Here is a 17308-nt window from a genome sequence, read left to right as displayed (position 1 = left end):
AATAACTAAAACCACATATTACACACATAAATACCCCCAGGAAAGTGATCTAAAGCTTCTAAACGTCATTAACATATATTTTTTTGCAAAAAGGGTGAAGTGTCCCTTTAATGCAATCTTGGTGGCATGATTAATTTGCCTAACAAAATTCAATTCAGAATCAATAATGACCCCCAGGTTCCTGACTGTAGTGTTACTTCCTATACAGTCTTATTGATTCTTTCTGTTCACTATAGCATGGGTTTTCAACAGGTGGTCCGTGGACCACTGGTGGTCCGTGGAGGTATTGCATGTGGTCACTGACCATGCATTTAGTAATGTAGGATTTGTTGATTTGTTTTAAATGTTCTTTCCACTAGTTGAGAAACCGTGAACTGAATGACCTGGTGACCTATGATGAGTCCATCCATGTAGTCATTTACTGACAAGTTGGAGTTCAAGAAATTCAACAGAAAAAGGGAGTTAGAATCTCAAGAAGGGGGAAGTGCACCGGATTGTCTGGTTGAGTCATTATTATTAGGACATTTTACCAGTAGTAGTCAACGGTTGAGAAACAGTGGGATGTATACACATGGGATGCATAGCAAGTGTTAACTTACAAAAGCACTAATCTTAGCCCATATCCCCACCCAACACAATAGTGGTCCCCAGGTTGATATAAGTCCCTGGTTCACAATCAGTTGAAAACCCCTGCACTATAGAACCAATTATGAGAACTTTTATATCCTCATTTAAAGCTTGAGAAAGTTCTCACTCATCCAGCATTCAATGCAACGGGTCAACAATGGGTCAAGAGCTCTGAGAAATAGATCATAAATATTCAGAGTCTGGCTCTACATTATCCTGCAGTGCTGTAATAAAATAATGATTTGATTTCACGTCGCTGTCGGGTGTAAAACCTCATTATGTGCGAAACTGTTACTTCTCAGGATTCACATTCAGGAACATCAAAAGCAGCAGATAGACAAGCCTACATCGTGCTGTGTAGTGTGATTAAAGCAGGGCGTTACTTTATGAAAAGCCACAAAAAGTTAAAATATGCAGATAAGAGGGTTATTGCTGCCCCGACAGCAACGATATGGAGTTTTGGTCACTTACAGACTACATTACAGACTACATTATAGATTATACCATTAGACTTTAGTTGACCCGGGGTCCCCCAGGCGCCTTCCCCAATCCCACCAATCCTACAAACGCTTATGTGAGCAGCATGTGCTTATGTGTAACCCTGTACAGCTTGCTTCAGAATAGGGACATGTCGGTTTCACGTGGTTAATTTAAATCTGAAGTATTTAAATCCAGATTTGGACGCCCCCTCCCCCCTCCCCAGAGCACAGCGGAGGAGATCCAGTATTTCCAACGCCTAAAGTGGTTCCTCCTCATAATCATGTGCTATACTGTATAGCTAGAGTGTTTTTTATTTTAATCGTCTTTGATCCTCGACATTCACGAGGAAACATTACAGTGAGAAAAAGGCTCAGAGCTGTTTAGTGTCCAGATAACATTCCTGTTATCCCAGAGTGATTATGCACTGTATAGAGTGGAGGATTCCCTCCTTATTGTATTCCAACGTAAATAAATGAATAATCTGATCCAGGCACTCACAGGCCGACCACGTATGAAAAGACTCGCTTATTTTATTCCCATCAGTCCCGCGGCCAAGCCATCTCATTAGCGGCATGTCTAAAGTGAGTGAGAAGAGAACACAAAACACATTCATGCACGCACACACACTGACACACCCACGCACACACCACTGCACGCACGCACACACACACACACACACACACACACACACACACACACACACACACACACACACCACTGCCACCGCGGTTGCTGAGCCAATTACACTCCAAGGCGGTGATCGCTGTGATATCACTCTTTCCAAAGACTAAATGTTAGATCTCCCAACAAGCCCCGGGGGGGGGGGGGCACAACGTGTGTGTGTGTGTGTGTGTGTGTGTGTGTGTGTGTGTGTGTGTGTGTGTGTGTTTAGAAGACTAATACACTTTAGCGGCATATAAAGACAATGTACAAAATAGAGAGTTAGCAAGTAGGTGTGCACGTGTCTAGATGTACACCACGTATGCATGCGTATTGCGTACTGTGTGTGTGTGTGTGTGTGTGTGCGCGTGTGTGCGTGTGCATGTGAGCACGCAGAGGAGAATATCCATGTCCAATGAATTAACATAGACAGAGAGAGGGGGGAGGGAAAAGAGAGAGAGAGAGATAAGATATGGTCAGAGAGAGAGAGAGAGAGAGAGACTGGTCGTCGGTGGGAAAGCAGCAGTGTGCTGCAGATGAACAGAGAAGAGGAGAGATTGAAGGAGAACAGACAGCTAGGGGCACAGTGTGTTCCCGAGGAGACGGAGATAGAGGGTGAGGGAAAGGGGGGGGGGGGGGGGGGGGGGGGTTGAGTATAAGGGGTGATGCAGAGAGGTGGTGATGAACAGAGAGAGAGAGAAAGATGGAGGCAGAAGGCTGTGAGAATGAGAGATCAAAGTGTCTGCGGCGCGGCAGAGAGCTCGCCGAGGACATGAGAGGCTGTGGAGAGAGAGAGAGAGAGAGAGAGAGAGAGAGAGAAAGAGAGACATGGAGAGATAAATGGAGACAGAAGTGTATGTAGCTCCATTTAGTGCTCACACACTATAGAGTTTGGATATCAACTGTTTTCTCACGGGTCCATTTGGTTCCATTTGTACACTCTCAGAGTTGATAAGGGGTTCCTTGCAAATAAAACAAATCCACTAGTTCAGGGATGGGCAACTTTGATGATGGAGAGGGCCACTATATTTCCACACTCACTCCAGAGGGCCATATATTATTGTCGTAGCAAAAATAGCCGATCTACAAGCTCAAAACGCGTCGCGCTGCGACACGTTTTGAGCTTGTAGATCAGCTGTTTTTTGCTATATTCAAATTTAAATCTTGAATTATTTCTTTCTATTTTTGAGTTTGAATCCTGAAAATTTACATTTTTATGTAATTTCAAATGCCTTTAATTATACTTGTGTTGAAGCAATGAGCTACTAATTTAGACTGAAGTAATTAAAGCAGGTCATGTTTGCATGTTGTGGAATTGTAAACAGCTGAAACCAATATTATAGTATTCTGATATTAACCTGAGGGCCATTCACATTAGGTGAAGGTGGGGGCCGACAGACAGACAGTAGGCTGACAGGAAACGGGAGAGAGATGGGGGGATGTCATGCAGTAAAGGCCGTGTCTGGTCCGGGATTCGAACCCGCGGCACACTGCGACTGGATTACCAGTCCGGTGCCCAGACCGTTACGCTACGGCCTGGGCCGCCACGGACATAATTGATGATGACCCCCGCTCTAGAGAGGTGCCCCTTCAGCCAACTGCTGCTGACCCTCTTGGAATCCGAAGGTTCCAGGTTCGATTCCCGGATCTTCTTTTGCTATACCTATCGAAGTATACTGAACATATCGAACCCCCCTAACTGCTCCCGATGAGCAGGTTGGTGTCTTGCATGGTTTCCTCTGCCACCTGTGTGTGTGTGTGCGTGTGTGTGTGTGTGTGATTTTCAATGTAAAGCGCTTTGGAGAAAGGCGCTATACAAATGCAGCCCATCTACCATTTACCATAATGCCACCGCAGACAGAAACCCAAACCCAAACCTCACAGCTAGAAGGTCGTCCTCATGCATAGAAGGAAGCATGAGGTCAGTCCGCTGCCCCCCCCCCCCCCCCCCCCCCCCCCCCCCCCCCCCCCCCCCCCCAGGTTGGCAGAGGAAGTGTAGCGCCCAGGATTACATTAGATAATTGACACTGGGGCGGAAAAAAAATGGGTCACACAATCGTGGGATAAAACTTTTGAATTAAAAGAAACCCAAATTATAAGAAAGTAAAAAGGAAACACATTGTGGCAGAGTGCAAAGAAACATAACCAAACAACATTTTTAAAGGTGTGGAATGTATTTAAGGGTATCTTTTTATCTTGTACAGTAGCTCTATGAACCGAGAGATCAGCACAGTGCAGGATGAATACACACGATGATTGACAGTCTTGTTTTTCTTACATTCCATCGTGTGCTCTTCCTGTCACAACAGCTCACAGATCACTCCGTTTACACATTGTTGTATACTTTCACCCGGCAGATGTGGAACTTTTCTTATTAGTTATGTTGTCAAACTCTTTTTGGGTGTTTGCAATCTGCGGAAAGTATTTGTCTGTGATGGTCTTAGTTAGGTATGCACCGATCCGGCTTTTTGGCATTCAATACCGATTTCGATACATGGGGGTCCAGTATCTGCCGATACAGAGTACCGATCCGATACCCCCAACAAAGAAACGTAAAAACCTATTAAGCTGTATGCCTCACTGTGTGGAGTCTGGAATCATTATTTTGTGTAAGGCAACATCAAGGCTTGACTTAAACTTTCCCAACTTTGTAAAACAAAATGTAACAAACACAGATATAAATGCACTGAATTATTTATTAAATAACTGTGCAACAATTAGACCAGGTTAATGTGTGCGCAGGCTAGCCTGGCTGCATTCCACAGTAATACTACACTGCTGTGTCACAGAGGAGGTAGAGTTGTTTTCATACTGTAATTACACATAATTATCGGATCGGATCGGATAATGGATCGGCCACCGATCCGATACCCGATCTAGAATTTTAGCCTGGATCGGCGCCGATCTCCGATACGAGTATCGGATCGGTGCATCCCTAGTCTTAGTATAGTTGGAAAGTGAAGCTCGGGTTTCCACCTCATTTTGTGTATAGTTGATTCAGTCGACTAAAATATATTTTGGCGGGCCTTGATGCCGTCGAAATGACAGATTTTACACTTAGAAATAGCCGATCTACAAGCTCACAACACGTCATGCTGCGGCGCGTTGTGAGCTTGTAGATATGCTATTCTCAGCATGCAACCATGTGTAAAATGACTCATACTGGATCTCTTATCCACTAGTCCCGTCCTAACATTTTAGTCTAGTTTTTATGTGTTGACGAAATTGTCAATATACTATAGTCTAAGTTTAGTCATCATAGCTTAGTTTTCATTTAGTTTCCATTTAGTTTTAGTCCGTGAAAAAAGGTAGTCGACGAACATTTTTCATCTTAGTTTTAGTCGACAAAAACAACACTGCTTTCTCCATGTGCTCAGTCTGTATTGTACATGCAGTATAGTTGAGGATTTCCTTTGTTTTAGATCAGTCACAGAGCTCACAGAGATCACAGTGCTGTTTATACTGCTGAGGGCCAGATGGCATAATTGCATCTATATACTGTTGCATTGTTACACAGCTCTGTCTACAGGTTTATTCTAGTTGGAGTATACAGATCGACTAAGAACTTGGTGTGTGACTGCAGAGTGTGATGCCCTGCAGGGTATATTGGCTTGGATAAGCGGTTCTTCAATATATACAGTACAGTACTCTTCTGGGTAACGCACCGCCACTCCGACTATACGTGATGGCCACGTGATGACCACACCAGTATAGCCACACAAAGTCAGTAAAACATGGTGGTCTGGACACTTTTCTTTTTTGTTAAATGACGGGAGACGCCAGAAGGATGAGGAAGGGAGTCGCGAGCAAGCCGCATCCTACAACCACCACCACCACTGTTCCAGAATGCTCCCAGAGCTCTCCTTCTTGGCTATGTTCTTGATGAGAAAACATCCGCTACGGGAGTATACAGTAACGGGAGTATATCGCGCTAATTATTTGAGTTCTTAATTGTCCCTCTCTGACGCCATGTTAAATGACGGGAGACAGGACACACCGAGAAGACTTGCATAACACTCTTTACTCATCACCGGAAGTCCCCTATACGTGCAAAGCATCCTGGACCTTGTAGTCTATAGCATACTGCCATACTCTATAGCCCTACTGCCACATTCCATCCATCATGGACAGAGTACATTCAAGTACGTGTACTGCACTAAGCACTCTGACAATGGGAATGTGCACAGCTGGTGTTGCATAACCGAAAGGGGCATGCATTCCCAACGGGCATCTTTAATTGTACAGACTTGTGTTGTTTTTGTTCTCTTTTTACACTTTATTTGGAAATGTTAACATATGTTTCCCGAAGAAGCAGACAAGAGTACAGTGGACGCGCACTCGCACGCACGCACGCATGCACGCACGCACGCACGCACGCACATTGTTGCGGCTCACGCTTGAATGTCTCGGGGCTAAAAAATACTCTAGAGACGCCCCGACCATTCCGTGCACTCGCTGAAGGCTGGCCAGGCATCACCGACAGGCCCCGCTTTAGCCAACAATGACTATTAATTGTGACAGAAAAAGAATGCGTCTCTCCAGCATAATGGCTGCCGCTACAGTCTTCTTAAGTCCACGGCTATTGAAGTCCTTTCCACTGGCAAATTAAATTACGGGAATGATTCATCCCTCACATTATGATTACTGTCAGACCCCCTTGTGTCTTACAATAAGCCCCTCTCCTCTTCTCCAGTCTTCTTATGCTTGTCTTTGTCTGCATCTCTCTGTCTTCTCTTCTCTCCTCTCTGCTCTCCTCCCCGGAGTGCTTCTCAAGGACCCCCACATTAACCCATTTAGACCTGAGAACGATTCTACAAATGCCTTCCAAAATCCGATTCAGTTTTTCTGAAAAACCCATGTTTCTATGTCAGTCGTTCTCAAACATTTTCATGTCAAGGACCCCTAAAAATATAGGTAATTGGCCACCGACCCCCATCTGAAAATATGTTGATCCAGGAACCCCGCAGAAGCAAAGATTTGAGTTAACGTTCGCTCTCAAAGAATATATATTCAAAGATTTTCACGATTGTTCAAAAATAGCAGACCTATAAGCTCGTAGCGCGGTGCCGCACTATGAACTTATACTGTAGATCTGCTATTTTTCAATAGCTAAAGTGTAACTTAATGCTTAAAACACCAAAAGGGGTTGGATTTGGCCCAAAACATTGTGTGCCAGGGACCACCATGCCAGATGTGTCAAATCTTAACTAATCTTTAAAAAAAAAAAAGCTGATCTACAAGCTCACATCAGGCCACTTGTAGATGTTGCTAAACTTGACTTTGTTGCTATTAATTTTGCTGGGGACCCCCTGGAACCAGTGCTGTAGCCTATAGGTTTTTCTTCAGACAGTATATACCCATAATTATTCCCTGTGTGACATGCACACAAAGATGAATGCATGCAGCAAACAGCTAAATCTCCAGCTGGGATCCAGCTCTCTCTCTCATGCATACATACACAAACGCAGCGAGTCGGGCGGGGGGTATTTATGTATTTTGCTTTGTGTATTTCTCAGCGGTGCCAGTGAACTGGGTGACTTACAGCAGGGTGCAGAATGAAAGAGAGAGAAGAGATGTTTCTCCTCCCCTCTGCTCCCCTCTGCTCCGCTCTCTTCTCAGTCAGACTAATGTGATGGTTGCTACAGGGTGTCAGCGGTGTACATTAACAGCACACAATCACTACTTCAGATTAAACACTTCAACGGCCTCTCTCCGTCTGTCTGTCTGTCTGTCTGTCTGTCTGTCTGTCTGTCTGTCTGTCTGTCTGTCTGTCTGTCTGTCTGTCTGTCTGTCTGTCTGTCTGTCTGTCTGTCTGTCTGTCTGTCTGTCTGTCTGTGTGTGTCTCTCTCTCTCTCTCTCTCTCTCTCTCTCTCTCTCTCTCTCTCTCTCTCTGGGTCTCCCTACTCCCTATCTATGTTTCTGGTATTCTCATTTACTCTCACTCACATCACTCTCTCACTCATTTTCCCATATCTCTCTCCATCACATTCCCTTTCTATCTCACACATAATACTCTTTCTATCGTGCTCTCTATATATATCTCTCTCTCTCTCTCTCTCTCTCTCTCTCTCTCTCTCTCTCTCTCTCTCTCTCTCTCTCTTTCTACGCCTTGAGGTCACACCGTCCCACATTCTCTGGGTCTGAAATTCAAAGATTTATGGACATGGCCGTCAAAAAAAAAAACAAGAAAGAAAGAAACAGGCCAAAGCCACTTCAGGACACACCACAGTACATGCGAATGAAGATTTCAGTGGTGGCTATTCAAAGATAGCAGATATGCAGGTGCCCTGCGAGCTTGTACATCTGTTTTTTTTAAACATTTTTGCTAAATCTTGAGAGTGTGACTGACAGCTATACTGATATATAGAAGGCATTTGCAGACTCGGGTCTTAACGGGTTAACCATGGCCGTGGCTGGAGGTGGTCTAGATCCTGGTGTTGGGAAGGACACCTATACTGTTTGACAAGTACAATAGTACGAGCACATCAAATTCGAGCACATCACACCCATCCTCCGCTCACTCCACTGGGTCCCTGTATCACTTTGCACCGAATACAAGATCTCCCTGCTCACACACCAGTGCATCCACGGCAACGCTCCCTCCTACCTCAAGGAACTTGTCACCCCCCCCCCCAACCCTCCACTCGCTCCCTCCTCTCCGCTCCTCAAACACAAACCGCCTCAAACCCGTCGAGACCAACCTGCGCACCATGGGCGACCGGGCCTTCTGCTCGGCCGCCCCCGAACTGTGGAACGTCCACCTTTTCTTCCTGCTGCTTTTCTTTCTTTTATGGAAAATGTAAAAAACGAAAGTAGTAATAAAATGATATACAACCATAAATTAAACTACCAGGGCTTATTGCAGCAGTGTTGTTTTCATCGACTAATACTATGACGAAAGATGTTCGTCGACTACCTTTTTTCACGGACAAAAACTACATAAAAACTAAATAAAAACTAAGCCATGATGACTTTTACACTGAAAATAGCAGATCTACAAGCTCACAACGTTGTACATCGGCTATTTTCAGAAAGTGTAAAAACAGTCATTACGACGGCATCAAGGCCCGTCAAAATACATTTTAGTCGACTAAATCAACTGTAGATTCAGCCAACCAAAATCTCATGATATTTAGTCGACTAAAACTAGACTAACACTAAAACATTCCAGGTGACTAAAATGTGACTGAAACTAAATGAAAGCTATTGAAGGGACTATGACTATAAAACTAAAATCTAAATGTGCTGCCAAAAACAACACTGCATGTCAGCACCGGCCCGGCCTATAGCCTAAACCAGGGCCTCTGTCTGCACCGGCCCGGCCTATAGCCTAAACCAGGGCCTCTGTCAGCACCGGCCCGGCCTATAGCCTAAACCAGGGCCTCTGTCTGCACCGGCCCGGCCTATAGCCTAAACCAGGGCCTCTGTCAGCACCGGCCCGGCCTATAGCCTAAACCAGGGCCTCTGTCTGCACCGGCCCGGCCTATAGCCTAAACCAGGGCCTCTGTCTGCACCGGCCCGGCCTATAGCCTAAACCAGGGCCTCTGTCTGCACCGGCCCGGCCTATAGCCTAAACCAGGGCCTCTGTCAGCACCGGCCCGGCCTATAGCCTAAACCAGGGCCTCTGTCTGCACCGGCCCGGCCTATAGCCTAAACCAGGGCCTCTGTCTTGCGAGAGTGTCGTATAAGTTTGGCCCCCCATGCATGGTGGGAGACATGGGGTTTCAAATCCTGGGTATAGAACATCAAACGTACGGATTGCGCCTTTAGAAGCTATACTGTACGTAGAGTGGCTGCTAATTCTATTTCCCCAACCCTGTCTCCCTGTTCTCTCCTTCTTCCTCTCGTTCACTGTGTCTCTTGTTACTGCACTTCGTCTCCATTATGGTCTCTGTCTCCCCCTCAAACACCGCTTCTAATCTCTTTTCTCTATATTTAATTTAATCCTTTTCTTCCCTTCATCGCCTCCCAGCCGTTCCTTCTTATATTTTACCACTATCACAGCCTTTAATCTCTCTCTCTCTCTCTCTCTCTCTCTCTCTCTCTCTCTCTCTCTCTCTCTCTCTCTCTCTGTCTCTCTACCAGACCCAGGAGACATATACAGTATAGAGCTATAGGTGCTGTAATCTTCTCCTTTCAACACAGTCAATAGCCCTCAATAATAATGAAATAGCCCCGGGTCGGACCAATCATTGATTACCGCACGGGGCCTCAGTCAGCATCTTATTGGCCATCGCAGCAGTCCGCGGCCCGGTAATAGCCAATCTGGTGGCTCCTGTGGAACGATGGGCTCCCTGACAGCTTCTCCATTGTTTTGATTGACTGCACCTGAGGAGCCACTTCTCTCTGCCCCCAGCCCACCCCCCCCGATCGATACACCATCACACTCTCACGCACAGACGAACCCCGGCACGCACGCACGCATGCACGTATAGTGTACAGACTTAAGTCCAGAATGTTATGTTCATCCTTGCCAGAAACACATACAGTTAAACACACACACACACACACACACACACACACACACACACACACACACACACACACACACACACACACACACACACACACACACACACACACTTTCAATGACATTGAGTGTCACGACACACTCCCACTATATGGTGAACTATAAACTGAAAATGTGGAGACGGGTGCACGCTCCCAGAATGCATCAGCAGTCGTACAGAACACACGGCGCAGGGTTATTGGGCCGGCAGGGAGGCCATCTAGGGGTCAGCTCCTCCTGACTCTATAGTGTCCTTATTATATATTAAAGTAATAAACTCGCCGTGGTTAGAGTGTCCTGGAAGTGGGAGGTCGGGGGTTTGATCCCCGGCCGGGGACTGTAAAAAATGGGACCCGATGCCTCCCTGCTTGGCACTCAGCATCAATAGGTTAGATTATTAGGGGTCAAATCAACGAATGATTCCGGAGCGCGATACACGCTGCGGCTCACCTCTCCAAGAGATGGGTCAAATGTGGAGAACAAATTTAACTGCGGTAACGTGTGTGACTTATCGTACTTTGACTTTCACACACACACATAAACACACACACACACACGCGAGCGTGTGCACACTGTCTGTCTGTCTGTCTGTATGTCTGTCTCTCTGTCTGTGTGTGTGTGTGTGTTTTGTGCGTGCGTGCGTGCAAATGGAAAGGTCCATTTGTACACTCTGAGTCACAGACCCACAAGGGTCTATTTGGCTACTATTACTCATTTAGCTGGGGACCCCCTGGACAGTTAACGAGACAGTTCATATGTTGTATATTCTGTAATCTCTGCGGGCCGCAGTTTGGTGACCTGTCGGTCAAATGTGTCATTCTGATGTATGGAGCATCGCCATAGTTATGGCAGTCAGGCTGCTCACCTCTCACAGTACGTTTTAACAGCCAGATGAATTTTCCGGAAGTGCATTATTTGTCTATGGGACCCGGCGACTACCGGCGATAGCAGGCGAACAGGCGATGGTCAAAAAGTGGGCGGGTAACAAGCTAACACAATAATTATGCCATCAACCCCAATGGACAATCAAAGTTAGAGCATGGTCAACTGATGCGCAATATTGAAGCTTAACGATTGATTGATGTAATACTTTATTCAATAAATCTTTATTCATTTTAATACTGTGGGGACTGAACAACACCAGGACACTCGGATGGATACAGGGTATCGTCAATTCGGCTATTTATTGTTCACAGACCCGTGGGCATGGGCTTGATAACGAGAGCAGAAATGCACAAATTAAACACAAATGTCACTCATTGTTGGGAGCTCCAGGCTTTCCCGTCTGTCCCTACGGGTGGCGCTGGCCGGCTCTGTCCCTACAAGAGGCTCACGGTGAATGTCTGTCACAATGTCACTGTTCACTCCTGGCTGTGACACAATGACGGGTACTTCTTTCCCCGTCTCAATCCAGCCAGGCGAGTGGTCTATGTCTCGATTTGTGGTCGGGAGCGGGTTACCTATGTGGAAGAGAGACGTGGGGATTAGCGATTGCTTCATATATCAATGCTGTGAGTCGTGTGTGTGTGTGTGTGTGTGTGTGAATGCGAGTGGAGTCACTTACCGCCAGAGCATGGCCCGACCTGTTCCCTCAGAGAGTCAGAGAGGAAATGAGGGCAGAGGCAGCCTCGTCTGCACTTTGTTTGTGTGTTTGGCCGCACAGGTGGCCTTGATGAGTAGGCATGAACTTGAGACAGAATGTAGGCGGGTACGTAGCGAGCGTCTACCAGCTGGCCGAGTGGTAGGCGTGGACTTCTCGGCTGTACACTCTGCCTCTCTCCCACTGGCTCTTTCGGGACGCATGCTTACCTGGCGGCCTGTTGCCTAGCGACATGCCACAATACTTTTAATTTAATACTTTATTCAATCAATCTAAGCTATTCTCAGTGCCACAACATGCATTCAGCACCGTGGCCAGAGTCACAGCTAGTCCCAATGCAACAACATGCATGCATTCAGCACCATGGCCAGAGTCACAGCTAGTCCAATGCAACAACATGCATTCAGCACCATGGCTAGAGTCACAGCTAGTCCCAATGCAACAACATGCATTCAGCACCATGGCTAGAGTCACAGCTAGTCCCAATGCAACAACATGCATGCATTCAGCACCATGGCCAGAGTCACAGCTAGTCCAATGCAACAACATGCATTCAGCACCATGGCTAGAGTCACAGCTAGTCCCAATGCAACAACATGCATTCAGCACCATGGCTAGAGTCACAGCTAGTCCCAATGCAACAACATGCATTCAGCACCATGGCTAGAGTCACAGCTAGTCCCAATGCAACAACATGCATTCAGTACCATGGCCAGAGTCACAGCTAGTCTCAATGCAACAACATGCATTCAGCACCATGGCCAGAGTCACAGCTAGTCCCAATGCAACAACATGCATTCAGTACCATGGCCAGAGTCACAGCTAGTCTCAATGCAACAACATGCATTCAGCACCATGGCCAGAGTCACAGCTAGTCCCAATGCAACAACATGCATTCAGCACCATGGCTAGAGTCACAGCTAGTCCCAATGCAACAACATGCATTCAGTACCATGGCCAGAGTCACAGCTAGTCTCAATGCAACAACATGCATTCAGCACCATGGCTAGAGTCACAGCTAGTCCCAATGCAACAACATGCATGCATTCAGCACCATGGCCAGAGTCACAGCTAGTCCAATGCAACAACATGCATTCAGCACCATGGCTAGAGTCACAGCTAGTCCCAATGCAACAACATGCATTCAGCACCATGGCTAGAGTCACAGCTAGTCCCAATGCAACAACATGCATTCAGCACCATGGCTAGAGTCACAGCTAGTCCCAATGCAACAACATGCATTCAGTACCATGGCCAGAGTCACAGCTAGTCTCAATGCAACAACATGCATTCAGCACCATGGCCAGAGTCACAGCTAGTCCCAATGCAACAACATGCATTCAGTACCATGGCCAGAGTCACAGCTAGTCTCAATGCAACAACATGCATTCAGCACCATGGACAGAGTCACAGCTAGTCCCAATGCAACAACATGCATTCAGTACCATGGCCAGAGTCACAGCTAGTCCAAATGCAACAACATGCATTCAGTACCATGGCCAGAGTCACAGCTAGTCCCAATGCAACAACATGCATTCAGCACCATGGCCAGAGTCACAGCTAGTCCCAATGCACCAACATGCATTCAGTAACATGGCCAGAGTCACAGCTAGTCCCAATGCAACAACATAGCTAGTACGCAACATGAATAGTAAATTGTGCATTTATACAGCACCTTTATCCAAGGCGCTTTGCATAGATTGTGCATTACATTCACACTCACATTCATACACAGATGACAGAGGAAACCATGCGAGGCACCAACCTGCACACCGGGAGCAATTAGGGGCTCAGAATCTTGCCCAAGGACACCTCAACACTAACTCCGAGGGAGATCGGGTTCAAACTGGCAACCTTACGGTTCCCACCTGGGCCACTCTACCCCTGAGCCACCGCCGTCGCAGACGACATGAATCCAGTTTACATTGTGGTACATTGTAAAGCAATTATACAAATGCAATCCATTAACTCCACGTCTGTACCGGCGGTATAGTTGGCAAGACATTCAACAGTCGAAAGCTTTACTAGAAAGACTATAATGTTTGTGCCAGCGATTTGAGTTCAGCCACACGACGGAATGTCACTTCAGGTCCCGCTAGACATGGCGAGCGCATTGATACGCCAACTTGTGAATGGATACTGTGTTAGCATGGATTCTACACCCCTATCCCTATTGGAGACCTTGTGAATGGATACTGTGTAGCATGGATTCTACACCCCTATCCCTATTAGAGACCTTGTGAATGGATACTGTGTAGCATGGATTCTACACCCCTATCCCTATTAGAGACCTTGTGAATGGATACTGTGTAGCATGGATTCTACATCCCCATCCCTATTAGAGACCTTGTGAATGGATACTGTGTAGCATGGATTCTACACCCCTATCCCTATTAGAGACCTTGTGAATGGATACTGTGTAGCATGGATTCCCCATCCCTATTAGAGACCTTGTGAATGGATACTGTGTAGCATGGATTCCCCATCCCTATTAGAGACCTTGTGAATGGATACTGTGTAGCATGGATTCTACACCCCTATCCCTATTAGAGACCTTGTGAATGGATACTGTGTAGCATGGATTCCCCATCCCTATTAGAGACCTTGTGAATGGATACTGTGTAGCATGGATTCTACACCCCTATCCCTATTAGAGACCTTGTGAATGGATACTGTGTAGCATGGATTCTACATCCCCATCCCTATTAGAGACCTTGTGAATGGATACTGTGTAGCATGGATTCTACATCCCCATCCTTATTAGAGACCTTTGAATGGATACTGTGTAGCATGGATTCCCCATCCCTGTTGGGGACCATGCCAGGTCTTTGGCAACGTGGACTCCCAGTTGTCATGCAGTGTTGATTTTAACAGCAAATTCTGGTTTTAGTCATATAGGGCTGTATTTTGCGTGTCTTAAGTACCAGGTCTTATTCCCTAATTTGAGTAAACTAAAGACCTGGATGCGCGATCAATGCTCTTTGGCCACTCAGAATAGCCAAATGGCATTGATCACGCCTCCAGGTCTTTAGTTTACTCAAGTTAGGGAATAAGACCTGGTACTTAAGACACGCAAAATACAGCCCATAGTCTCTTGAATAGTTTTCATTTAGTTTTAGTCACATTTTAGTCCCCTGGAATGTTTAGTCTAGTTTTACTCAACTAAATATAATATTTTATTTTTATTTTTCTACAGCTGATTTACATTTTTGTCATATTATTAGTTGATGAAAACAGAATGCTGTTCACTACATGATCAGCATAGGTCACAGCCCCTCTCTGCAGTGTGCCAACCGCCTGCCTCCTCTCCTTATGGCATTTAGTGGTATGATAACTGATAACATAATCAGTATGTTAATTGTAAAGATTTCTATGGATTGCATGATTACAATTTACAATTTGGGCATTTAGCAGACGCTCTTAATCCAGCGTGATTTACAGTAAGCAAGATGACACATGGTAATACATCAAATACATCAAATAAATTGTAATCAAGAATCATAAGAAAGCTAAGAACCTAACATCTGTTGTACAGTAAAGCTATGAGTATCTATTCACTATAGAGTTTGTCTACATAAAATGCTATCAAAATTACATAAGTTTAGCCTTTGCAATTTTGCATACATACGCCTGTAAGGTTGTTGAGTGCTACGTCAAGTGCTATGTCAAGTGCTACAGGCTAAGATGGAGTCTTTTCAGACTACGGCGGAAGATTGGCAGTGAGTTCATTCCATAGTTTTGGAGCCAGAAGGGAGAAGAGTCTGGGACATGTGGAGCATTGTCCAGGGTGTTTTAGAGAAGGGAGAACAGTCTCGGACGTGTGGAGCGTTGTCCAGGGTGTTTTAGAGAAGAGAGAAGAGTCTGGGATGTTTGGAGCGTTGTCCAGGGTGTTTTAGAGAAGGGAGAAGAGTCTGGGACGTGTGGAGCATTGTCCCGGCTGTTTTAGTGAAGGTTCTGCCAGCCTCAAGCTTGTGTTGGCTGATCTGAGCGTGGGTTTTAGGGTCCGATCAGTCATGATGTTATAATACATACAATTTATATAGCACTTTTCAAGGTACCCAAAGTCGCTTTACAGAACAAAATAACAGTTTTATTAGAACAATAAACTAGTTAAAAAGTTAAAAAGGCCTAGAAACTAAGGCCTGTGAAGGCCCTGTCACCCCAGGTTTGTTTGTTACACTCGTGGGGTTCCAGTTGGTTGGCAGTGCTTGATGTTATACTGTATCTGTGTATTTTAAAGCAGAGTCACATGAATTTAACGCACTGTCTTGTCTATCTTGAGGAACACTGTGTGACGGTTGAAGCGTGTGGTGTCTCCTCCCGTCCTGCAGGTGGGGGTACAGGCAGCCAGCAGACCGTTCTCCATGAGGAGGAGTAGAAGATGCCGGCTCTGCCAGCGCTGCTGCTGTCGACACACTTCCTGTCCTTCCTGCTAGTCACCATGGCGCCGCTCTCCGTCAGCCAGGCCCCTCTGCTGTCCTCCGTTCGCATGGGTGAGCACAGAACACCCAAATCTGGGTTTACTTTTTTTTATCATCCGTTTTCTTTTTTATATAATAATAATTAAAAACTAATGGGATATTTTCTCGTGACCCATAAAAATGTGTAACCTTTCCTCTGTCGCTTCCCCATATCCCCTCCCTCTCTCCCTCCCTCCCTCCCTCCCTCCCTCCCTCCCTCCCTCTCTCCCCCTCCCTCCCTCCCTCCCTTCCTCCCTCCCTCCCATGCAGCGGCCATCCTGGACGACCAGTCTGTGTGTGGCCGTGGGGAGCGTCTGGCGCTGGCCCTGGCCAGAGAGAACATCAACAGCGTGATGGAGGGTCCGTCGAGGGCCCGAGTGGAGGTGGACATCTACGAGTTGCAGAGAGACTCCCAGTACGACACCACCGACACCAGTGAGTGGACACGTTCACTACATTATGACACCACCGACACTAGTGAGTGGACACGTTCACTACATTATGACACCACCGACACTAGTGAGTGGACACGTTCACAACATTATGACACTAGTGAGTGGACACGTTCACTACATTATGACACTAGTGAGTGGACACGTTCACCACATTATGACACTAGTGAGTGGACACGTTCACTACATTATGACACCAGTGAGTGGACACATTCACTACATTATGACACCAGTGAGTGGACACGTTCACTACATTATGACACTAGTGAGTGGACACGTTCACTACATTATGACACTAGTGAGTGGACACGTTCACTACATTATGACACTAGTGAGTGGACACGTTCACTACATTATGACACTAGTGAGTGGACACGTTCACTACATTATGACACCAGTGAGTCGATACGTTCACTACATTATGACACTAGTGAGTCGATACGTTCACTACATTATGACACCAGTGAGTCGATACGTTCACTACATTATGACACCAGTGAGTCGATACGTTCACTACATT

General features: G+C 46.1%; 1 protein-coding gene across 2 annotated transcripts in view; it reads left to right on the top strand.

The window, feature by feature from the left end:
* Nucleotides 1-16242: 16242 nt before the first annotated feature.
* grik5 (glutamate receptor, ionotropic, kainate 5) overlaps nucleotides 16243-17308 on the top strand; it is a gene marked incomplete at its 3' end in the record, with an annotated part of 95423 nt that continues 94357 nt past the window's right edge. For both annotated transcript variants that reach the window (XM_083760318.1, XM_083760317.1), the window contains exons 1-2: nucleotides 16243-16369; nucleotides 16607-16771. In XM_083760318.1, the coding sequence (XP_083616444.1) occupies nucleotides 16258-16369; nucleotides 16607-16771 (277 nt within the window). In that variant the 5' untranslated portion in view covers nucleotides 16243-16257. The remainder of the gene's footprint in view (nucleotides 16370-16606; nucleotides 16772-17308) is intronic.

The sequence above is a fragment of the Protomyctophum parallelum genome, assembly GCF_964188405.1.
Source record: "Protomyctophum parallelum genome assembly, chromosome: 3".
Taxonomy (NCBI): Eukaryota; Metazoa; Chordata; class Actinopteri; order Myctophiformes; family Myctophidae; genus Protomyctophum; species Protomyctophum parallelum.
This window is presented reverse-complemented; position numbering and strand designations above follow the sequence as displayed.